A 25,155-nucleotide genomic window follows, 5' to 3' on the forward strand; every position below is an offset into this window, starting at 1 on the left:
AACCTCTTACGTGCCAGAGAACCTGTCGGCAGCACTGGGACTTAAAGGGATTCATTCAGATTGGACCATCGTGCAAGGTGGGATGTTTATTTACTTGGGATGTGCAGTCGGTTTTCTAGAATGTGCTATATAAAAGAAAATGGGTTTAACACTTCTGTACATCTACTCACCTCATACATCGGGCGTGGCCCCTTACAGACACACTTACCAGGACACCTTGTCTCTGTATGTTCTTACTTACCACATAGATTGTAAGCTCTTCGGGGCAGGGACTCCTTTTCCCATTGTTACTTTTATGTCTGAAGCGCTAATTCCCATTGTCTTATATTTATGATGTCACGTGTATTACTGCTGTGAAGCGCTATGCGCATAGATGATGCGATATACATAAAGACATACATACTAACATCCGTGCGTGTGCGTATGTCCCCAATTTAAAAGCCCTACTATATTTGACACTGGCACGCTTCGCAGGAATGAATATCTCGCATTATCAATGAATTTAGAACAAGAAACCTAAGAAAGAAATGGTCACAGGAGGCGATCTACAATGGCATTTCAATGGCTGGTGGCCTGTGTTTATTGTAATTGAGAATCACTTGCTTGGGAGACTGTTGGCTAATTATGAAGTGTACAGTATCTGCCTGGTATAAGCAACGCCTCCCCCCATGCACCCCCCTGTGTTTCTGCCTCCTTTTCCTGCCTGGCTTCCTGTTTTTGTCATGGATATTAATTGAAATGCACAAAACACAATAAAGCTGTTCTATGTCCGTTCTTTTGTTTTTCGATGACTGCGAGTGCTGATTATACAGAGTTTTTTTGGAATTTCCTTTGTCGAATATATACACCCCTGTGCCATATGGCTTAGCACGGGACATTAACTTGACAGGGATAATGGATCATGGTAGAGGGAGACTCTTGCCTGCAGCTTTACTATAACTCGTTGCGGTGGGGGGGGGGGGGGGGGATCAGAGGTTTATGTTATGGGATGCAGCAAATATCCAGATGGATTTACTTTTACATAAAACCGCTCTTTTTATTTCCCTTTTCTAATTAGATTAATTTTGGGTTTTTTTTTAAAGACGCAAAAGTTTTGGGCCGAAGAAGCGATCTGGACTTAATAGGCATTACAAACAGGGCCATTTATTTCATTCTTTCCCTTTGTATTGGATGGGCAGATGTTTTTTTAACGGAGTGTCTGTCAGTGACTTGTAGGGGGCGGTCATTATAACAAGGATGGCCAACTCCAGTCTTCAAGGGCCCCCAACAGGTCAGGTTTTCATGATATCCCTGCCTCAGCACAGGTAGCTCAATCAGTGGCAGTCTTCGACTGAGCCAGCTGTGCTGAAGCAGGGATATCCTTAGAACCTGTCCTGTTGGCCCTTGAGGTCTGGCGTTGGATACCCCTGCACTACAGTTTTTCATAAGTGAAGGTTTGTTATTAAAAAAAAAAATGTAAACATTTTTTTTAAAAACATTGTTTGGAAGTAGGGGGTCCACGGACAGGAACTGCATTTAATGTGCCTCCAGGGACCATCCTGGTGCCGAGATGCATGCTGGGGAAGGTACCACCAGTTCCTCTCCCAGGGGATATAAAAATGGCAGCATAACCATCCCAGCTTTGTGTACCTTTATCAGCCGCCTTGAGTACTGAGACGAAAACCAGTGTGTCCGATACGTACAGAGAGAGGGTGTGTATATAATGTATGGGGGAGGGGGGAGGTCTGTGTATATAATGTATGGGGGAGGGGGGGAGGTCTGTGTATATAATGTATGGGGGAGGGGGGGGAGGTCTGTGTATATAATGTATGGGGGAGGGGGAGAGGGGGGGAGGTCTGTGTATATAATGTATGGGGGTGGGGGGAGGGGGGAGGTCTGTGTATATAATGTATGGGGGAGGGGGGGAGGTCTGTGTATATAATGTATGGGGGAGGGGGGAGGTCTGTGTATATAATGTATGGGGGAGGGGGGAGGTCTGTGTATATAATGTATGGGGGGGGGGGGGGGTCTGTGTATATAATGTATGGGGGAGGGGGGAGGTCTGTGTATATAATGTATGGGGGAGGGGGGAGGTCTGTGTATATAATATGGGGCTGAGAGGTAATTATAATGTACAGGGAGGAGAGGGTCTTTGTATATAATATACAGGGAGGAGAGGATCTGTGTCTGTATATAATGTTTATGGGGAGGGTCTGTCTGTATATAATGTACATGGGGGAGGGTCTGTGTCTGTGTATAATGTACATTGGGAGGGTCTGTCTGTATATAATGTACATGGGGAGGGTCTGTCTATATGTACATGTGGGAGGGTCTGTGTCTGTATATAATGTACATGGGGAGGGTCTGTCTATATGTACATGGGGAGGTTCTGTGTCTGTATATAATGTACACGGGGGAGGGTCTGGGCTGATTTTGTATAGTTAGCCCCCTTAAAAATATATATGGGGTGTATTTTTTTAATATTACAGTTTTGTAATATACCGATAAGATTGTAATATAAATAAATGATTTGTCTTAATAAACCTATATCTTGATAGACAAATGACGATAAGTCACTATACCGACTTATTATTATTATTATTATTATTGTGGTATTGCTCGGTGAGCCATGTGTGTCATTGATATCTTGGGGACAGCCAATGCTATGCAGGTCATAATGCCACTTCTTACAAAGACCCCAAGCCAGATCTCCCAATGTAAATGGGAACACAGCATCCCTCTTTTCCAGCAGATCACTTTCTTCTGTGTTTATCCCCTTCCACTTCATCTATTTCCCCAAATACCTACTAAAAACCTTCAGAATTATTTCGTTTTTACATTTATAAAAAAAATATATATTTTAAATTAAACAGTTAATGTTTTTTCCCCCTTAAACAGCTAAATATTGTTTTACATATTATAATACAAAAAGTTTCTTAATGTTGTTAGCACGGGCGGTTATTTAATTACCCAACTCTACCAGATATTTTGTAGATTAAATAGAAGTACAGTATCCACGTTGGTCCAGTTGCAAAAGTGCAGCAACAATAAAGGAGCCCTTCCGTATTACATATTTTTTATTTGTATTGGAACGCACACTTTATATTTGTAGCCCTCCCTGGCCGGGTCAGGGGGAGTTTACATTAATGTCTCTTCTCTTGGCTTACTCAGAGTTGGTTACCTTGTCTGGGTGCTCGATTCGTGCGGCTGTACGATGATATAGCAATGATGGGCACCAGGAACTTTATTCATTCAACAGCAGCTTTATTGTTATATCCATATACCCAGTGATCTTAGTATGGATATAACTGCATTCTTCCATGTGCTGTCTGAACCTAGCTGCCCTTATCTCAAACCAGTAGGGAGATGCTGAGTCTTTATTCTTATATACTTAAGGAATCCCTCTGATCCTTATCCGCTGGGCTCCTGGTACTGCTCTCTATCTGTCTGTGATCAGCTTCCCAGTCCTGGGAACTAAATCCCTCGACGTGGCCATCAGGTGAAAGTCGGCTATGGGCTCTCTGATGGGGCTGATGCAACTATGCCTTGGAGCTGCGGCCTGTGTTCATAGGCTACCCCTTTGGTTATAGGCTTCCTTTACGGGAACCTCTAGCTAGAGCAGCAGGGAGCCATATCTGTGGGATGCTACCTACACAGGGTATTGTTCCTAACTAGAAAACACTAAAAGAGGATCCAGCTGGGACTGAGGAACTGTGGAGAACACGGAAAACGCAGAAGGAAGACAACAGAATCGGTTTTGTACTGTTTGGAGGACTTTAAACTATTCCTGTGGAGAAAATGGCTATAACCAGACACGCATGCGCAGAAAGACCAGATTTTCATCACAGCTGATGATAAGCTCTCTGAGCCACCGGAAGCTCAGGTTAGCAGTTTTGGGCACCAAATCACCTCCTCCTATCACTATAAAGAGTCAATGTTAACTACACTGGGTTAGGACCTTGACAAAGGACTTTTATAGTCCAAAATATCACCCATTTTTTACATTATTTGCCCGATTACCTTTGATTATCACAAAGCGAGTGCTGCGGACTTCTTCGTTCCTATGTGTTATTTGTTACTGGTTGGTGATCTGGCCCTTCTGCGTTCAACTCCATGGGAAGCTACGTATTTTTTTTCATTTTTTGTGATTCATTGCCCCAGGCATAACTTTTCTCTATACATATGAACATATCTACCCTATTCACAGTGATATCCCAGTGCATAAACTCCTCTTGGGATTGGAGTCCTGTAAGCTTCCCCCTCACTATATATATATCCTCCTGTGATGCCTCTGTCTCCAGGCAGAGGTGGGCGTGGCTTAACTTCTGCGGAATAACTCCAGCACCATGTGATGGGAAAGGAGGGTTACCCTGCGTGTGCCCACACAGTTAACCCGTTAGGGCCATAGTAATCCCAAGAGGGTTACATATTTTAGGACCAGCCTTCGAGAGTTTTACGCTCCTCCTTAGGTCAGGCAATATCCTAATCACCTGATCAATGAATACTGAAGTCTATTGTGAAGCACTGAAAGTAGGTGAATGTTTTATGGTGATTGGTAGGTTTCAATAAACTTTTTATTAATAAACTAATAGTGTGTGCTGCATTTTCAGTACTTTCACCTACTTAGAAAAACATGTGATCATTTTACTAGTTTTTATTGAGGCCTTAAAGCTGACCCTTCTGGATGTGTTCAGCCCGGGCCTTAAGGACATCTTCTATCTAGGCCCGCTTTGTAAACACAGAATAGGTTTGACTTAACTTTTGTTCCGTTTTCCCCTTGACGTGGCATTCACTGTGAGTGAAGCAATTCCGGGTGGTAAAAGGACAAATCCCGTATCGGGCGTATTGCCAAAAAATATTAAATGGTAAAATCTGTGATGGTTGCGATTATTAATTGGTATGGAAATGTGGGCTCTTAAAAAGGGTCATGTACATGAAGCACCTTTTTTTTGTTACTTTGCTTGCTGTTCTTTGTTTTGCTAGTATCACGTTTATGTTGTTGAAACTACTGTATAAGCTGCTAATGCAGTTGGCATTTGCATTGCATTTTGATATAATTCTGTAACGTATTATCTCTTTGCATCTGCCCGTCCATGTTTTTCGTTACCATTGACTTCCTGGCTGGCATATGAAGCGTTCAGCTGCTTTGCTGATTGTAGATCCTCACCTCACCTCACCTTAAAGCACACCTGCTTAAGGCTTCGGCCCCAGTGCCTGCATGCGCGCGATTCGCCCTCATTGGCTGAATGAGGCTGCATTCGCCCTCATTGGCTGAACCGCCGGGGGCGTGGCCTAGCACTCAGTCGCTAGGTCTAATGACAATTTTAATGTGAGTCTGAAAAACGCGCGGCACGGTGGCCCCCCTCGCAGCGGGCCCGGCCCCATTGAGGGGCGGATCTTGTCCCCGCTGCGCCCGCCATAGCGAGCGCTGCAGTAGCCAGTGGGGACCAAGCCTAATGAAGCATATGAATAGCTCCGTGGCTAATACTATACACACGATACATAAAGCTTGGCCCCTTGCAGACGCACTTACCAGAACGCCCTCCTACTGTCTCTGTACGTCCTTCCTACCTACCAATTAGATTGTAAGCTCTTCAGAGAAAGGCCTCCTTTTCCTAAACGTTACTTTTATGTCTGAAGCACTTCTATCCATGATCTGTTATTTGTATTATTTGTTATTTATATGATTGTCACGTGTATTACTGATGTGAAACGCTATATAAATACATACATACTGTACATCCTTAAGATGGCACTTTTGGTATGGAGAAGTTGCTGCAAAGGAATGTGGAGCTCTGTGATTCTTTCCAAAGCTGACGACATCTGGCAATGAATGAACAATTATTCGGTGATGCAGCGTCCACCGTTGGATAGGCACACGTCAACGGAAGGCGCGCGTATCATGGCCAAAAAACGCACCCGCTTCAAGCGAATGACGTCACGGCTGCGCGCGCCTCTGTATGGGCGAAGGCACTATGGACCTGGCCTAAGGCTCCCCGGAATGTGAGTTTGCAGCTGCATTTGCCATCAAACCCTGAGTTTCGCATGATTAATGTTTTCTTTTTTAGTGTCATGGAAACTGTGAGTCAAAGATTGGATATTCTATTCATCTGGGAAACTTCCAGCTCCCTGTATAAAATATCAGTGACTTCCGAAGCCGTTCTTAAAATAGATTCAGTGACTGCATCTCTCAAAGGCTTTAAACAATAAAACTCTATCGACTTGACCATTTTCTGACTATTTGCCTTACACATACATGTTTTAATAGTCCAATTTACCCATACACTCAACTAAATGATGTTTAATTAAATAATAGTCACTGCCAAAGAGTGCATTAACTGTTCATTCATTCTAGAGCTTTAAAGCATTGTAGCCATTAATAACCAATTATTACCTGATGGGAGTTACCTACTGCTGTTAGAAAACATTGACATAATATAGACACATAAAATATGTATATAATGTATATCCGATTCAGTAATGAAAATTCTGATCAACATTTTGTCTGCTTAATGCTTAACTCCAACTCTTAACGAAACTTCTTGGCAGGATCCTAACCATGAAAATGAATGTAAAGGTGTGCGTTCGTCTCCAGTATCTTTTAGGATAACAACAGTGAAAATTTCACAAAGACTTACGGTCATTATTATTATTCATATTGTTTTGAAAATAGTTCCCTATTTTCACCCCCATTCATAGAAGCGGGTTACATTTGAACCAATGTTGGTAAATTGCATTTAAAAAGTATAAACCGTAAGCAAGACGCACACTCGTTAAATAAAGACTATGCAGCAGTTTATTAGGAATGCAGAATACAGCTGCCAATTATTTCCAACAGATAGAGCCTCCCTTTAAGGAACATGGAGGATTGTGTTTACTTAACCCCCTGTTGTCTGTTTCACTTACTGTGCGTCCTAATCAATTACCCAAAGCAGGCCCTTGAAAATATATGGCCAGAAATATTTGCTCTTTGTTATCTATACCACAGACTTGTGTCTGGCTTTGTTTGAAATCCTGAGCTGTAGACCCCCTTTCATGTGTTTGTGTTTATATTGAAATTAATCTGCAGTAATAGATAATACTCGGAATAAAGCAAGTAGTTATATATTATGGAACTATGTGGTTGCATTTGAAACAGCGAATGCCGTATTTTAGGGGGGTGCATTTTTTTTTTAACATTCCTCCCAACATTCCTCATTCTTCATTGTGATACCAGTTACAAATGTAAATTTGCAGCTTCTTAGAGCTCCTTCTTAAAGCGGCAGACCAAGCAATATCCTACACGTGCGTTTGTTTCCATCAGTTCTGTACTATGAGGAAATACTTTTAGCATTTAAAAAATATATATATTTTTTAAACTCACATTTTTAATGTATTATAATGTAACAAGCATTGTTTGTTTCTATAGCAGCCATTTACAAAGTCACGTCCCCTTCCTCTTCTGAAACAGGCTCTGGCATACTCCTTTTTGAGCCCTGCCCTCTGTGTAGCAGTGCACCAACTGTATCTAGTGACTACCTGGTCACATGATCTTCCCCATAGAACTTTGCACCTTTTGGTCCTCTTCTGCTGCACTGCCAGCCATTTAGTGAACCCCTGAGCCGAATCTTCGCCGAACGATCGGCAACTTAGCTAATTACTTATCATTGTGTGGATAGTATTGATGCACATATTAAAGGGGACATTTTTAACGGCAGCTTGGACTGCTGCTTTAACGGAAATATGGCTTGACATACAGCCCGAACACACAGATTCTGCCAAGGTAATTTTGTATTGAGTCCTCATGGTTGGCCAGTGACCAAAAAGAGTGTCCCTCCATCAAAGTAGTGGGTTTCCCTTCTGGTGTTTTAGAGATGGTTTGAGGGATTTGTGCATGGGTAGTGGCAGTAAGAAGAGTCCCTTGTATGTGGGCCGAGTTCCATTAATGAAGAGCTTTAAGCCATTGGAGTTATGCATTCATTGACATTAATGCTTTAATTGTCATGTAGGGAGTTTGATCTATTTCTGCAGCACAGCAGCTGTTATTACATCCTACCATAGGCTGTTAATTTTTATGTGATTGGCCAGGGCATGAACATATTTCTAAGCATTCATGCTGTATCTGGCCTTGTCATTTTGTGCATTTGGGCCCTACAAATATATTCCTTAATTCCAGCGTTTGCTAGTTAAAGGCACAGCATACCTGTGGAACGTGGGGTAGTGAAATGTTTAATTTATTACATGTATGTGATGCTTTTACATTGTTTTGTAAACATCAATGCGTAACTAAATTTTTATAGGATAATAAGGTTGTTCATGAACCATTTCAACTACAAGCAAGCCGTAAATCAACATATTTTCTCTTATAGAAATTAATGCTGACGGACTCATTAGCGTAACAGCTGAAAGTGGAAAACCATAAGAATCTGATGATAATGTAAAATAAAACAGGACCCGAGTAGGTAAAAGGTTCTTTTAAAACGATAATTTAACGCACAATGATGGGCCGTTTCCATTGTTATTGTTTTGCTTGTTAGATTGAGCTTTCTTTTGGCGTTTTTTATATTCGGGTTGTTTAGCGGCTGCAATGCCTTGGTCATAATGCACTTTTCTAGGCATTGGGATAGACTAGGGGTGGTTCTACTCCAGTCCTCAATGGCCACCAATTGGTCAGGTTTTAAGGATATCCCTGCTTCAGCACAGGTGGCTCAGTCAAAGACAGAGTGAACCACCTGTGCCAAAGCAAGGATATCCTTAAAACCTGACCTGTTGGTACTCCTTGAGGACTGGAGTTGGCCACTCTTGTGATAGATGACAATTCTCCTTTCTGTTGTAAATCCATAAGGAAAATATAACACTGGGGTGTCCTGTAAGAATCTGAACCTCCCGCCCTTCTATTGGGCAGCGGGAAATGTTCATTCATACATTTTATTCGCTAGACTATGAGAAAATCATGAAATGCGTTTTTAGAGGGAGCAAACAGATTTCATTCCCAGCGACTGTGTGTCTGCCTCTTCCAGTGTTAATACACAGCGGTTATAAGTGAATTCTTTTCTCCCTGGGGTTTATCTGTTGGCGTCTCTACACGTCTGTCCCCAGCTCTACATGACCTGTGGCAGAAGTGTGTGTTGCTGCCTTGATGCCATGCAGTACATACCATAGTATGCATATATCATCTAATATTTCCATTTCCTTCCCTGGATATCACCGGCCAGTCAAAGTCTGCCCTGTTACCTGTTTTAAAAAGCTGTTTATTCTGAAGAGGATCTGTGTGAGAGAAATGTGACTTTTAAGTGAGCGCTGGCTTATTTGCAATCTATCATAGTTCTAATGGACATGTCTTTCAGTAGCATCTACTGCCATACAGTAGCATTCGTTCAGCAATACATATATATGAAGCAAGGGATTCTGGGAAATGCTCACAAGTGATCTTTTTATTTGCTATGCGGTGGAGGTTTCTTGTCACCCATTTCACTCACCATAACTTAAGGGGTGTGTGTGTGTGTGTGTATATATATATATATATATGTGTAGAGGTATCTGTACCGTGCTAGCCGAGCTTAGTAATCAAAAACGAATAGACGATACCGTTATGTGGCACAGACACACTCTCTCTCTCTCTCTCTCTCTCTCTCTCTCTCTCTCTCGCTCTCTCGCTCTCTCGCTCTCTCGCTCTCTCGCTCTCTCGCTCTCTCGCTCTCTCGCTCTCTCTCTCTCTCTCTCTCTCTCTCTCTCTCTCTCTCTCTCTCTCATCACTAACATTCAGGGACCATTTAACACCTTAAGTCATAAATTGCATACTGCACAGGGGGGAGGGATAGGCTTCAGTCACAGATACATTCCAAGATGCACTGTTTTAAAGTAAAACTCTTTCTTGCTTTATCCATTGTAACACCGCCGGAAGAACAGATCAGTGTATCTCGAAAGCTCGCACAAATAAAAGCATTTGTTAGCCACAGAACGGCATTGTCTATTATATATATATATATATATATATATATATATATATATATATATATATTCTTTACTTAACACTTACAAAACCAATTACATTTATCCAGATATGTACTATTATCACTACCAGGATGCTATTGCCATAGTTGCCAGACTCCGAAGGGTATCGATTGGGATGCACTAGCAAACTCTGCTGGCTGTCACAGAATGACCGCGCTGGGTTAAGATGGAGTATGTGATGAGATAACGGCTCGGTTAGAAGAGTGATTACAACTTGGGACCTGCTAATCACTGACCTTTGCAGGGATCCTCTGGTTTATCACTAATCTCACTTGCACTTGCCATTTTCTTCTGTTGCTGCCTCATCGTTCATAGTCGAGTGAATAATTTGGCATGGAGAGCTCAGGAGGCGGAGGCAGCAAGTCCAGCAGCTGTGCTTGTTGTTGATATTTAAACATGTTCACTGTAGCCAGCAGCGTGCTTGGCACAAGTGTTGGCCAATAACACTTAAACAAATTGTTGTGAAGGAAGAAATTCATATTGGATACATTATTATTATAATTTTTTTTGAAATGCGCTTTTGTCAGGTTTGGATTGCTACGCTTCATTATACATTTGGGTACATTTCACATCGTCATTGTATGTTTTGCAAAGTGTTACAAACAAAGTAAACGTGCAGTGCGGGACACAGAAAAGTAATATTGTGTGTCCAGTCACACACACTCTAAAAATGGCGTCCTGTCTGGGTGCAAAACACAAGGTTCTGGAACAGAGGAAAGAGAGAGCGAGCTGCCATACCAGGACTTATGAAAAATAGAAATTGTTTATCACAAAACAAATTGTTTTGGAATAAACTATTTTCATTTTTCTTAAGTTCTGGTATTCGTTCTCTCTCGTTCTCTTTCGTTCTCTCTCTCTCTTTCTCTTTCGTTCTCTCTCTTTCTCTTTCGTTCTCTCTCTTTCTCTTTCGTTCTCTCTCTTTCTCTTTCATTCTCTTTCTCTTTCGTTCTCTTTCTCTCTTTCTCTCTTTTGTTCTCTCTCTTTCTCTCTGTCTTTCTCTCTCTCTCGCTCTCTCTCTTTCTCTCGCTCTCTCTCTCTCTCTCTCTCTCTCATTCATCTCTCTCTCTCTCTCTTATTTCTCTCTCTCTTATTTTTCTCTCTCTTATTTTTCTCTCTCTCTTATTTCTCTCTCTCATTTAAGTTGCCTGTTAAAGTACTGAACCATTTTGCTACTGTTTTCAGCTACCAAGAATCCTCCACTTTGACGTTGGGACAGACCTAGTTTCCTGCATGATGGTTCAATGTTTCTCGGCTAAAATGCTCGATTTAAATCACTTTCATGTGCTGAAATATGGGAATTGCGCATTGCAGCATTGTTCAATATTCCTCTAAAATTCAGATTATTGAAGAGCGGAAGCGAAACTATCTTACTCAACATTGATCAGCTTGACGTTTCACGTTGGGAAGAATCTGAAAAGTATCAGCACCCCCCCCCCCAAAAAGGGGAACATGTCAAATGAATGTAGCCAGGACTGGTTCTTGGCTACCAGCCTGCCCTCACTGGCAGTAAGCCCTGGCAAGAGCAGGCCTGCCAGTACTTATCATGGGTTATCCCCACTCCCAGCAATGCCCTTGAGTCACAGGGCGGGAGGTGGAACCAGGCCTGGGTTCACCCAATCCTAGGTCAGACCTGGTGCCATCCTCCTGGCTGTACTTAAGGGGAGTGCCGCCAAAATTTAGTCAGTGCCTCTCCCCACTTGAGAGAGGCATGTCACACACAGGTTGCCTGAATACTGGCCTTCCCTGTTCCTCTTCCCCTCAGGGGAGAGTGAGTGTGCACCTTTCCCCTGATCCTGATAGAGGATCAGGGAAAAGCAAGGACAGCTGCGGGGGTCCTTGACTCGTAGTGCAGGTCCAGGGACCATCCTACAGCGGGAGATATCACCAGAGACTGCATTGGGCAGAGGCCTGCAACAGAATAAACCGTTTCTGTTTCATATACCTCCTGCCTGGTGTGTGATCTTATTGGGGAAGGAGAGGGATTGTTTCTATCATAGGAGATCCCCTCCATACATCTGGAGCCTGTGACACATGGAGGCGCTGCACTGTTAGAGAACCATGCTTGGTATGTACCCCAGAAACCTGTCCTGTGTCCTCACAAACATCGGCGGACAACTCTGCCCTCCTGCTTACCAACAGGTAGCATGCACCACACACGCTGTAATAGCAGAATCTCCCATCGGATGGGGGAAACACCATTACATGAATAACTTACATAATCAACGGTGTCTCCAGCTAAGGTGAACATCCCTAAGCAGACCTGTAAATAATACATTTAGAAGCTGCGCTCTCAAGTAGTAAAAAAATAAAGCTTCATTAAATGACATCACATTCTTCATGGCTGGAAAAAAATGGACATTTAACAGGAGTTAAATGGATAAAACTTGACTTTTAAAAGTTTTACATTTATCCATTTAGCTCTGGGGTATTACTAATACAACTGTAGCCTAGCTTCCGGCCGCTACTTATTTCCTTGGGCCCTACCAGTGTAAGCCCTGTTAAGTACAGGCAGTGGGTGGGTTAATTCCTCTATAGGGCCTTGTTTGCTATTGCAACCTTAGATGCAGTAGCTGTATCTAAGGGCGGGCCTAGCAACAGCCAGAGAGTGTCAGCCTGGGGGAGGTACTGGCTGGGTGTCATGCTGGATTGTGATGACCTGTCAGTATCAGACCTGCTCTGTTATGGGGCAGGGTTACAAGCCAGGGTATAAATACGGTCTCTCTCCCAAAAGTGGGCGTGTCTCTTTCCTCCCCTATGGAGTGTGCAACAACTTCCCTGTGTCCCATAAGAGGGCATTAGGAGGAGCACCATGCAGGAGGAAGCTTGGATGGGCCTCAAGCCTTGAAGTGACCTTCTTAGGGGAAGCAAGGAAAGTGAAGTACCTGCTGTGTAAGATCCTAAACACTGCAATACATACCATGGAGCCATATACCAGTGTGTTTCACTGTCTTGGGCTAAAGAAAGGTGTCAGTCTGGACCATCCTACTATCCAGAGGATCCACACTGACTGGATGCGCTGCAACCAATGAACAATGGTACCCTGTAAATTTTGTCCTGATGATTCCCCACACCATTCTACACCAAAAACACTAGTAGCAAACCAAATCTCACTTAGGCTGGGGGTAAAGGGGCTACACAGTCTTAACCCACGAGCGTGCTTCTCTGAAAATAGGTGCTTTTCGCTCTCTTAGCACCGTAATAATATTTAATGCCTTTCCACTAGAAGGGTGCTGACCTTATTAAAGGAGGTCGATCTTTCACCTTTGCCGCATCTAAAGTGTCTGCTATTCATCAGTCTGTACAACAAACCTAAATGCCTTATAACGTCAGTCTTCGAGCCATCTGTGCTGAAGCAGGGATATCCTGAAAATCTGACCTGTTGGTGGCCCGATCCCTGATCTAGACCCTGGTTAGCAAAGTATAGCAATTAAACACCTGCTTTACTAATTGCGTTCTTTATTGACCATTCGCAGACTATATCACGACAAACATTAACTGTAAGATTTGTATATACCCGCAGTACAAACTTGCAGACGTCCATTACAGCTGAAACCTCGCTTTGATTCACGGCTTTGCCGTCTCTCCCAGCAGTCTCTGGACTTTGACAACTTTGCAAATGTAGGTCCGCAAGCATTACTCGGGCCGGCGCAATCAAAATATCACGTCAAATGACACCTCCGACATTCATTACGGTAAAAAAACGCTTCAGATTCCAAAGTACCGCTAATGACTTTAAAGCAGCGTTTAGAAACATCACAGGTATGGCTGATCTTTCAATCTTGTTCTATTCCCTGTATTGCCTCCTTTGTAAAGTGTGGTGTACATTGTTGGCGCTAAACCATACAAGTCTGCCTAAAAGATACACACACCCCCCACCCCCCCAATAAGAAACAGACTGGGCTTGGCCACCCCATGTTCTATAATTTAAAAAAAAAAATTGTGAATTTGCTGAACAGGATAAAAAAAAAAAGGAAATAAAAGGGAATTCTGTTGAGACAAAAGAAACGTGGTGTTTAAAAAAAAGAAGAAAAAAAAAGATTTAAGCCAAGTTATTTGCTCTAGAGTTAAATACTGTAAATGGGTTGGTGCATTAGGTTGTCGGTAAAATCGGGTGTAATTTAAGAATGCAAACCGGAATTTCCCGGATTACCCTTTGCAGAAAAAAATATATATATTCTTCCTACCGACTTTTCCCAATCTGATTATCTTGTATTGTGTACACGAAGAAATCTGATTGTTTTCCCAAAGCCTTCCTTATCTAAATTGTCTAAACTTCGGCATTCTCTGTTAATCAGGAAGATCTGCAGTTCCCTTCTCTTATCTTCGGACCTCACCAGCCACCTCTGATGTTTCTGTGCATTTACCTGACTTCATGCAATCTGCCGGTTTTGTGGTCAGCTATTCTGTTTTATCTCACTCCTACATCATACAAAAGAAATGCACCCCCTCCTTTTAGTCTTGATGTTCCCTATGTACCTTGCAGGAGAGCAAATGGAACAGTTTAAACATACAAAGTCTTGTGTTATTTCTCCTGTTCGTACCATTTAACTTCTGCGGATGGACTTGCAGAACTGTTCTTGGTAACTTAAGTTTATGCTTTCTGTTCAGCAAATAAAGTCCTTCAGAGCGCTCGGATGCAGGGAGTGAACTTCATTTCCATTTTAACATGGTTCCCTATAAGCTAATGCCTGCCGCACAACACAGCTTTTCAGCATAGCCTGTAGTAAGATCAGTTGCAGATGCAGTAAAGCATCTTCCCCGCGGTATTTAAATGCCGGGGGAGACGTGAGGCCTCTGTAACTCCCTTACCTGCTTTCTGCAGGGTCTTCGGTGACACATCGCAATGGCAACACGCGTCAAATGACGCGGGGGGGGGGGGGTCACGTGACATCACATAACCAGCGGCATAATTTGACGCCGAGTCCTTGGGGAGGGGGGGGGGGCGCGAACGCTGCGGCTGCCGGGCAGGGGTGCGCACCTCAAGAAGTTTACGCACCCCTGATTTAACTGATAACTATAAAAGCGCAAGGAAGGACAGTCGGTGGCCATCAGATTGGTGTGAACCGGGGACCGTAGCCGGGAACACCACTCCAGGAAAGGCTGGGGACGTGTATCCGCTTCCGGAAAGCCAGAAAGTCAGTACTACCAACCTCACACTGATGAGACCCACAAGGTCGAAACTGTCTGTGAGTGGGTTCACTGGCTTTGCATCTCATCCCAGGCTATGTTTAAAAGCTGTGTTTAAAGCAGCGAGTATTGGCTTAAGGGTCCCATGTAATAATGGCTTTAAGACAAAAGGTTGCACTGTGTGCTTATTTGCATGTCATTTCGCAGAATCCCTTGCTCCAGTGGAAGCAGTGTATGCCAGGTGATAATGGCGAAAAGCAGGGTTGCAGACCTGTCTAAGACATGTGAATGTGCTCACAAGTAATATTTTTATATGCCATAAGGTGGAGGGTTTTTAGTCACCTTTTCACCCACTCTAATACAGCTCAACCCCGTTATAACGCGATCCGTTACAACGCGAATCCGCTTATAACGCGATGCAAGCGTGGCTCTCAATTTTCGTCTTTATGAATACTTTACAACGCGATTATTGGTGTCTTAAATACTTTATCGTACAATGCATACAATTGTACGTTATTTCTAACGCAATCTGCATATAACACAATGTGATTCTTTGGACCCCAAGCACAGCGTTATAAGGGGGTTGAGCTGTATAGCAATGCAAAGTACCTATTTCTGTGGGCCACATGTTGGCGGGTCTGAATTCTGCGCTGGGATGAGTAAAACAATTCTCTCTCAATTTCAATCTAGATGTTAATAAGCTTTATAATAATTGTTGCATCATGTATTGGGCAATCTTTTGATTCTCTGCTGGTGAAAATATACCTAACTTATCTATACCAGTCTTATACGATGGTTGTAGACCAGGGGTGGCCAACTCCAGTCCTCAAGGGCTACCAACAGGTCAGGTTTTCAGGATATCCCTGCTTCAGCACAGGTAGTGCAGCCTTCAACTGAGCAGGTGATTGAGCCACCTATGCTGAAGCAGGGATATCCTGAAAATCTGACCTATTGGTTGCCCTTGAGGACTGGGGTTGGCCACCCCTGCTGTTGACTGTAATATAGCAGTGTTTTGTTTAGGCTCCGACCATTCCACAACTGCTACCTTACCTGTATTGCCCTTTGCTTCCAATGCCTTCTCTCAATAAACATTATTTTTGTAGGAATATGTAATGACTAAATAGATCATATGTACAATTCTTATTAAAACTGTTTTTGTATATTTTGTTTGTTAAGGTTTGTTTTCAGCGTTGCATCTCACAAAGCCTCTCTTGCATTAATCATTCTATTTAATTATTTTCACAGATCTGTAAATTACTGTTACAAGAGGATTTGTTTTGAAACCTATTCAGTATACTGCACGCTTGGGCCAAAGTTGTTTATCATTTTTTCGGGAAAAGAAAACGCTGACACTGTTTAATATGAACAGCGTGATTCATTCTACTTCAAATAATTCTGCCTAGTTGCTTATTTGCTTTCAGCCTGATGTCTGTTACTTCAAATTATATATATTTTTGGAAGAAATATCCTTAAAGTGGACACCTGACACGACACTTTTTTTTTTTAACTCAAAAAAGAGATTTTGAAGATTTTGGGGATCTCTGGAGCTGAACCCCATTAATTTCAGCTCTGTGGGCCCCCTACTTCACAATTTTACCTCGGAAGGGGGTGCTGGAAGAGTGCTCCTTTTAAACTGCAATGCCATTTATTTTGCAACTATTGTCAGGAGATTGCAATGTAAACTTTAAATGCACCAATAGTTTCAATAAGATTAGAAGCCAAAAACATGTTTATAGAAGCTGTAGGTGGTAGACTTTAGGAATACAGTTATATCTTCACTGAAACAGTTTAGCTAGAAAATACATGCAATGGGCACAGAAACCCTAAATGAAGATGAAAGGTGGAGACCACATTGGGCCCAAGGTGTCGCAGTAACTGCGGCAAATCATCAGGCTAGATGGACCAAGAGATTTTATCTGCCATCATATTCTTTGTGAACAGTGGTGCCACATAAACCTTCCATTGTCAGACCTAGACAGCGAAGATACTGGAAACCTGCAGCATACCCTCTAACTTGCCTAGTTGCTAGGTTCCTGTTAACACCAGCGGTATTCCCTGTGTTCCGTGTTAGAGCTATTCTATAGTGCGTGCGTGCGTGCGTGCGTGCGCTGTGCCATGCACGCGCGCGTCAGTTATAGTTGGCTGTGGTTAGTCAACCTTTCTATAATAGGGCCGCGCACGGCGGTGAGCATGGAGCCGGCCGACAGGGGGGAAGATTGGGGAAAGAACGTTTTCGCGCCATTACCGTCGCTGTTAGTGTGTGTGTGTGTGTGTGTGTGTGTGTGTGTATGTGTGTGGTGTTTAGAAAGGTTTAATAAAGTAAAATACATACGCAAGTACATATATATACACACACACACACACACACACACACACATACACTCACAGTTACCCAGTGACACACACATAAACACAAACACACAGTACCTTCCAAGACTGTCGCTCACAGTATACACACACAAAGCGTGCGTCACGTGCATGCGCGTTCGCACAGGCACCTGCGCGCACACTATATTACGGGCCTAAGAGAGAAGTTGCTCTGCACTGCCAGTCTCCCATTGGCTGAAACTCGGAATCTACAGCTCATTGTAGCAACTTGAAGATCAGTAGCTGGTTTGACAAACGATCAACGGGTTATGGGAAGATTGTCACAACTTCTATTTTTTGTATATATTGGTTACTAGCTGAGAGACCCGGCGTTGCCCGGGATGTAAATGCGTAATAGGTAGTATTATTTATAAATCGTGGAACAATAGGTGACTGTTTGTTGTAAAGGTTGGATAATAATATTGAAAAGAAAGATGGAAGAAAATGTAATACGATGTTGTATAAAAATGGTTTATTGTAACCACACCACAGTACAATGTATATTTTGGTGCCATAAGTGATGTAAAAATCTGAGTCGTGTGTCCTGCTAGGGTGTGAGGCGGCGGGTGGCGCGTGGGTTGTGAGTGCTGTGTGCGAGTGGGGGTCCTGCTAGGGTGTGAGGCGGCGGGTGGTGCGTGGGTTGTGAGTGCTGTCTGTGAGTGGGGGTCCTGCTAGGGTGTGAGGCGGCGGGTGGCGCGTGGGTTGTGAGTGCTGTCTGTGAGTGGGGGTCCTGCAAGGGTGTGAGGCGGCGGCTGGCGCGTGGGTTGTGAGTGCTGTCTGTGAGTGGGGGTCCTGCTAGGGTGTGAGGCGGTGGGTCAGTGATGTCAGGGGGTAGGGGCGGGAGGCAGCAGGTGTGTGTGGCGGCAGGTATGTGTCGAGTGTAGCGGGTGTCTGTTGAGTGCGTGCAGCGGCTGTGAGGCGGTGGGTGAAAGGCAGAGGCGGCCGGAGTAAGGGCGGGTGAAAGGCAGAGGCGGGGGTGGGGAGGCGGTAAGGCGGGCATGAAGGCGAAGGGCGGCGGGAAGGGGAGGAGGGGGTGGAGGAGGGGGGCAAGGGGTGGAGGAGGGGGGCAAGGGGTGGAGGAGGGGGGCAAGGGGTGGAGGAGGGGGGAAGGGTTAGAGGAGAGGGGGGAAGGGTTAGAGGAGAGGGGGGAAGGGTTAGAGGAGAGGGGGGAAGGGTTAGAGGAGAGGGGGGAAGGGTTAGAGGAGAGGGGGGAAGGGTTAGAGGAGAGGGGGGAAGGGTTAGAGGAGGGGGGGAAGGGTTAGAGGAGGGGGGGAAGGGTTAGAGGAGGGGGGGAAGGGTTAGAGGAGGGGGGGGGAAGGGTTAGAGGAGGGGGGGGGAAGGGTTAGAGGAGGGGGGGGGAAGGGTTAGAGGAGGGGGGGGGAAGGGTTAGAGGAGGGGGGGGAAGGGTTAGAGGAGGGGGGGGGAAGGGTTAGAGGAGGGGGGGGAAGGGTTAGAGGAGGGGGGGAAGGGAGGGGGGGGAAGGGTTAGAGGAGGGGGTGGAAGTGTGGGAGGGGAAAGGGTAAAAAGAGGTGGAGGGGGGGGGGAAGAGGAGCGGAGGGGGGGGTGGAAAGGGGAGCGGAGGGGGGGTGAAGGGGAGCGGAGGGGGGGAAGGGGAGCGGGGGGGGAAGGGGAGCGGGGGGGGGGGAAGGGGAGCGGGGGGGGGGGAAGGGGAGCGGGGGGGGGGAAGGGGAGCGGGGGGGGGGAAGGGGAGCGGGGGGGGGAAAGGGGGGGAGGGGAGAAGTGGTGGGAAGGGGGGGGAGGGGGGAGGTGGTGGAAAGGGGGAGAAGGGGGGAGGTGGTGGGAAGGGGGAGAAGGGGGGAGGTGGTGGGAAGGGGGGAGGTGGTGGGAAGGAGGAGGAGGGGGAAGGTGGTGGAAAGGGAGAGAAGGGGGGATGTGGTGGGAAGGGGGAGGAGGGGGAAGGTGGTGGGAAGGGGGAGGAGGGGGAAGGTGATGGAAAGGGGGGGAGGTGGTGGGAAGGGGGAGGGTGGAGGTGGTGGGAAGGGGGAGAGGTGGTGGGAAGGGGGGGAGGTGGTGGGAAGGGGGGGGAGGTGGTTGGAAGGGGGGGAGGTGGTGGAAAGGGGGGGGGGAAGGGGGGAGGGGTGAGGTGGTGGGAAGGGGGAGGAGGTGGGAAGGCGGGGGGTGGGAGGCGGAGGGAAGGCGGGGGGTGGGTGGTGGTGGGAAGGGGGGGAGGTGGTGGGAAGGGGGGGGAGGTGGTTGGAAGGGGGGGAGGTGGTGGAAAGGGGGGGGGGGAAGGGGGGAGGGGTGAGGTGGTGGGAAGGGGGAGGAGGTGGGAAGGCGGGGGGTGGGAGGCGGAGGGAAGGCGGGGGGTGGGTGGCGGTGGGAAGGGGGGGGTGGCGGTGGGAAGGGGGGGTGAAGGGGGGGTGGAGGGGAGGTGAAGGTGGGGGGTTGGAGGGGAGGTGAAGGGGGGGTGAAGGGGGGGGGAGTGGAAGGGAGGTGAAGGGGGGGAGGTAAATGGGGAGGTGAGGGGGGGAGGTAAATGGGGAGGTGAAGGGGGGTGGAAGGGAGAAGTGGAGTGAGGGGAGGTGAAAGGGGGTGAGGGGAGGTGATGGGGGGTGAGGGGTGGTGAAGGCCGCTCACTCACCCGTCCGGCAGGTCCCACGTGGATCTGAGGCGGGAGGCAGCGTGTTGTGGCCGCTCTCCCGCTGTGTCCCGGGCGCTCGCTCGCTCCCCCGCTGACTGTAGCGGCGCCGGGGGGGGGGGTATCGGGGAGACACTGACACTGGAGGGGAGGTGGAGGGGGGGTGAAGGGGGGGTGGAGGGGAGGTGAAGGCCGCTCACTCACCCATCCGGCAGGTCCCACGTGGATCTGAGGCGGGAGGCAGCGTGTTGTGGCCGCTCCCCCGCTGTGTCCCGGGCGCCACCATCTTGGGCACTCGGCGCCGCGAGGCAGCCTGCCTGGCCACTGGCTGTTCCCCCGCCCGGGGAGGGGTGAGTTGTAGCGCCGGGGAGGGGGGGGCATGTATATGTGTGGGGGGGGGAGAGGTGGGAGATATAGAGGGGGGGTCTCGCACGGCCGCTGACACTGGGTGGGGGGGGGGGGCGCTGAAGGGGTAATAATAGTGTGTGTGTCCCGCTGAATGTAGCGGCGCCGGGGGAGGGGGGGGTCGGGGTGAAAGCGCGGGAGACACGGGGAGAGGAGGAGGTGCGCGCGGGTGCTGCTAACTGAGCCCCGCTAATGTATGTAACAGTGTGTGTGTGTGTGTGTGTGTGTGTGTGTGTGTGTGTGTGTGTGTGTGTGTGTGTGTGTGTGTGTGTGTGTGTCACTGTGTGTGTGTGTGTGTCACTGTGTGTGTGTCTGTCATTGTGTGTGTGTGTCCCTGTGTGTGTGTGTGTGTGTCCCTGTGTGTGTGTGTGTGTGTGTCCCTGTGTGTGTGTCCCTGTGTGTGTGTGTCCCTGTGTGTCCTTTGGCCCGTCACTCCGCCTCAGGCCAATGAGAGGTGTGCGGGGGCGGGCCAAGGGACCAATCAGATTTCCCCTAGGGACACCGGACATCCAGGCAGGCAGGCAGGCAGGCAGGCAGGCAGGCAGGCAGGCAGGCAAACATACAGTGCTTTCACTAATATAGTATAAGATATGTAATTGTACATAGTAATATTATAATAGTATGTAGGAATAATAATATTATAATGGTGTTATGGGGGCTTCATAAGAAGTGCTTGTTTGTAAGTTCCCGTATCCGACAATGACCCTATTTTAATTTGCCCAGTGTTGGAGCTGTAGTCATCCTGTGAAATGTGGGTGTTTAGCTGATGACCCTGGGTTTAGTTCTATACTTTCCGGTAACTAGCAACCTATCACAGGACTGCTGCTTCATTACATTTGACAGTTTTTTAAATACATACTGCATATTATCTGAAATATGAAGTTGCTGCTCAGTTGATGCAAACTAGATTTATATATAGTGTATATATTTACTTTATTTTTTTTCTTTCTATTTGGTTGTATTTCAGTTTAAAGCAGTAATTATCTTCCACCCCCACCCCTCTCCCCTCAAATTAATTTAAATCATACCAGCTCTTATATAATGCTAGCACTTGTCACCTGAGCAAGTCCTGCACTTAAAGGCAAAAAAAATAACAATAAAAAAAAATATTTAAATATATATACAGTGTGTGTGTGTGTGTGTGTTGTTTTTTTTTTTTTTTTTTAAAGAATCGTGATTTTCTTAATCGCTCGCTTCTGCGGGTTACTATGGTAACCTTAAGGCCCGGGCCATAGACGTGTGGGGAGAGCGGAGGCGCGCTAACGCTGAGGCTCGCCTGCTTCAGTCAGCGCGATTGCACGGACTTGCAGGCGAGCCAGCTTTTGCGGGGGGAGGTGGTTGGAGGCGGGGCAGTGACGTCGCTGGGCCAATCGCCTGCGACGCACTGACGTCAATGTCACGGCGCTGACGTCACGGCGCCGTGACGTTGACGCTGCTGTGCTGTGATTGGAGGTTTTCAGCCGACAGCGCGCTGAAAAACAGCTTGGTGCTCGGCTGAAACCTCCAACTCTTCAGCACGCTTGCGGACGCTCGCGTGAGCCCCCTCTCAAGGCATCCTCATTGAGGATGCAGGGGCTCAGCGCGGAGCGTCCGCACGCCTCAGCACGGCTGGTCCATCTATGGACGCAGCCTTAGACTGCACTGGGCTCTGGGAAGAGCTCCATTTTAACTTCACAGACACTAAATATTTCACACACTAATATACCTTCTGAACTGAGCATACAATTTAAAAAAAAAAAAATTAAACCGCGTTGGAAAGGACAAGAATAGATCTCTTGAAGTAAAATGAAACAGAACATTTTTTTTTTTACCCTAGTTTATAGTCTAGTAACAACGCTGGTAAACGTTGGTACAGCTAAGACATTAATTAGCTGCACCCCAGTGTAGAGACTAATGCAGACCTTGGCAGGAGTTGTCTTTTCCCTCGATGAGCTGGAATACTACTTTACCGTTTTGTTTAAATAAACACCAGGATTTCTTGCAGAGATCTGCCACGTCAAGTTTATTTGGGCATAAGATGACTAGCCCTGTTGATATTTAATATACTGTTAAGCTCTGAGTACGGGACTTTGTTCTAAGTTTCATCAGTTCTCTGGGTTAGCTTCCTTTTGGACTGCCAAGTTAATGTACACGCATCTGTTGAAATGCAAAGTGTCGGTTTGATCCACGATGAAAAGTTAACGTGTCCTACCTAACTCGCGTGCAACAGATTTTACATTGTGTCAACCTCCTTTAGGGTTCTATATGGTGTATGCCCTTCACTGGTAGGTCTACGAAGTTGAGAACGGTGATAACCGACACTCGCGTTGGTCTCACAATTAAACCTTCAAATCTTCCGGAGTGTCGGCTATTGCCTTTATCTGAATGCCGCTTTCCGCAGAGGTCTGAGCACCCACGGCACTTTATAACTGGATTCACGTGAGCGCTCCTTTTGGAATTCATCAGGTCTACAAAGTTTGCACTGATGGCCCCAGCGGATTTCCAAATGTAGGATTCACTTTAGGAAAATATAAAGGAACCCCCACTCCAGTTTCAGTGGTGTCTTACTGTAGAACCACACTTACTTGTACATCTTCATAAGGAAGATGACTTTTACTTTTACTAACGCTTTCTAGTTGTTCTCCAGTCTCATCGCAGCGTACACATTCTTCTTGAACCTTGCGTACAGCAGGAAGTACTGATTAATACTAGCCTTCTGATGCATAACCACCAAATAATATTATCGATTTATTTTCTTTAGAAGCATTTGAATTTATTCGGCTCAAGGATTTATTGATTTATTTTTTAACTCTTGATGCGTGGACTTTTTATTTTTGATGAATTTGCAGTTTATGGAGCCTGGTTTGGTATAACTTTTCACTGTATGTTACCTGCATAATGGGCCAGTTACACACTGCTGATTATTTTACAGTGTCACCTCAGTGTATTTCCATCATACTTTGGTTGGTATCCTTGCTATCTTCCGTATCATGTAAAAAAAGAATAATGTTGATTGCTTCATTGTACAGATAGACCTTTAACATACTAAGTAATGCTTCTGTTTGTTGCATTATAGGGAAAACAGCTGACAGAGGTCCGTTTCCACTGTATGGCAGAGATACAGCAGTGCCTGGTTGTCAAGTAAGTTTGTGCGTTACAATGTCATAGCATAAAGTCAAACACACACACCTAGGGTTGCCAGGTGTCCAGTATTAAACTGGACTGTCCTGTATTTGGACACTGTCCAGTAAAACATTAGCGTTAATACTGGACATGTATGGGTATACCAGTATTACTTCTCTGGCCATAGTGACCTGACCAGATTGGGGGGACGTGGGATTTCCCTGAGCAGGTAGAGAGCAGGGCTTTTACTAGGGGAATTCCTGATTTTCTCTATTACCCAGCCAATCAGGAGGAGGTGCCAAGAGCCTGGGGGAGGGGGCCAAGGAGAGGAGGAAACAGCATGAAGCGGAGAGAGGTGTGTGCGCGTGTGTCTCGAGCGTGTCGCACCTTTCACCATTGAGTCCAGTATTTTTGGAGAACCCACCTGGCGACCCTACACACACTGCCTACCTTCTTTAACAAGCTACGCCTACTTATAACTGATAACGCCATGCTCTGGGGTAAGCAAAACTGGGCAGGAACAAAGGTATTGGTGGAATAATGGCAGTTTCACAAAGCTATAAGATTTGACCCTTTGGTAAACACATGCTGTTTCTTAGTTTGAAAATGACGATGGCTTGGAACGCGATTATCGGAATGCAGAACATCTCTACTTATAATAGTTTACAAATGTTTATTTCTTTGCGTTCAAAAGATATTTTTTTTTTAAAAACCACACTGCAAGCTGGCAAAAAAATTTGTTCATTACTCCCTGTGCTAATGAGCACTTGTTTTGCAATGACTAATTATTTCCACTTCTAGAATCTGCTCTGCTTTGTTATCCATGGAAATGAAGGTGCTTCAATATTGCCTAATCACTTAAAGGATATCGTAGCTGTGTAATTTAAAGGAAGTTTTTGAGAGAGGTTTATAAAATTGAACATGTAAATCCTTTGGAAAATGCTTCAGATTCGTGATTTGTAATGGAACAGCAGAAGTTTCTGTATTTGTTGAAAAGTTCGCTATTGCACAGATGTTTTGAAGGCAAAGTTCAGTCCGTCCAAGTTAAAAACCATTGGTAGAATTTTGGTTGGTGACACTATGCTCATTTGCATGTCATTTCCCAGAATCCCTAGCTGCAGGGAAAGCAGCGCTGCAGACCTGTCCGAGACGGAATGTGCTCACAAGGGATATTTTTATTTGATTTTAATGAGAAACGTTTGTTCTTTCCCATGCTACTGTAGAGCAATATCTAGTGAAGAGTAATTTAAACATATTTTTCACATGGGAATATTTATTACTTTGTTGCGTGTACATGGACACCGTCCTTGGAACTTTATCACAATCCATGATGTTGGAATAATATGTCAATATTGCTCAGTTTTAGGAGATAATACAAGGTGCGCTTGGTTTCTATTGTAAGGAACACTCAAAAGGTTTTTACAGCTGCAAAGTCCGACTTTTTAACACTTTCACAAACATTGCAGGTTATTAAATAAATTAAATATAATGCTATATTTGGAGATACAGCATGTGTGTTTTTCCCCTTACTTTGCTCCCAGCTTGTTTTAATGGTACGTCTATGTACTGTATCATTTTCACAC

General features: G+C 45.6%; 1 protein-coding gene across 12 annotated transcripts in view; it reads left to right on the forward strand.

The window, feature by feature from the left end:
- TCF12 (transcription factor 12) overlaps positions 1-25,155 on the forward strand; it is a 218,449-nt gene that overhangs the window by 95,819 nt on the left and 97,475 nt on the right. For all 12 annotated transcript variants that reach the window (XM_075575781.1, XM_075575779.1, XM_075575777.1 and 9 more), the window contains one exon: positions 23,526-23,590. In XM_075575781.1, the coding sequence (XP_075431896.1) occupies positions 23,526-23,590 (65 nt within the window). The remainder of the gene's footprint in view (positions 1-23,525; positions 23,591-25,155) is intronic.

Source organism: Ascaphus truei, chromosome 18, assembly GCF_040206685.1.
Source record: "Ascaphus truei isolate aAscTru1 chromosome 18, aAscTru1.hap1, whole genome shotgun sequence".
Taxonomy (NCBI): domain Eukaryota; kingdom Metazoa; phylum Chordata; class Amphibia; order Anura; family Ascaphidae; genus Ascaphus; species Ascaphus truei.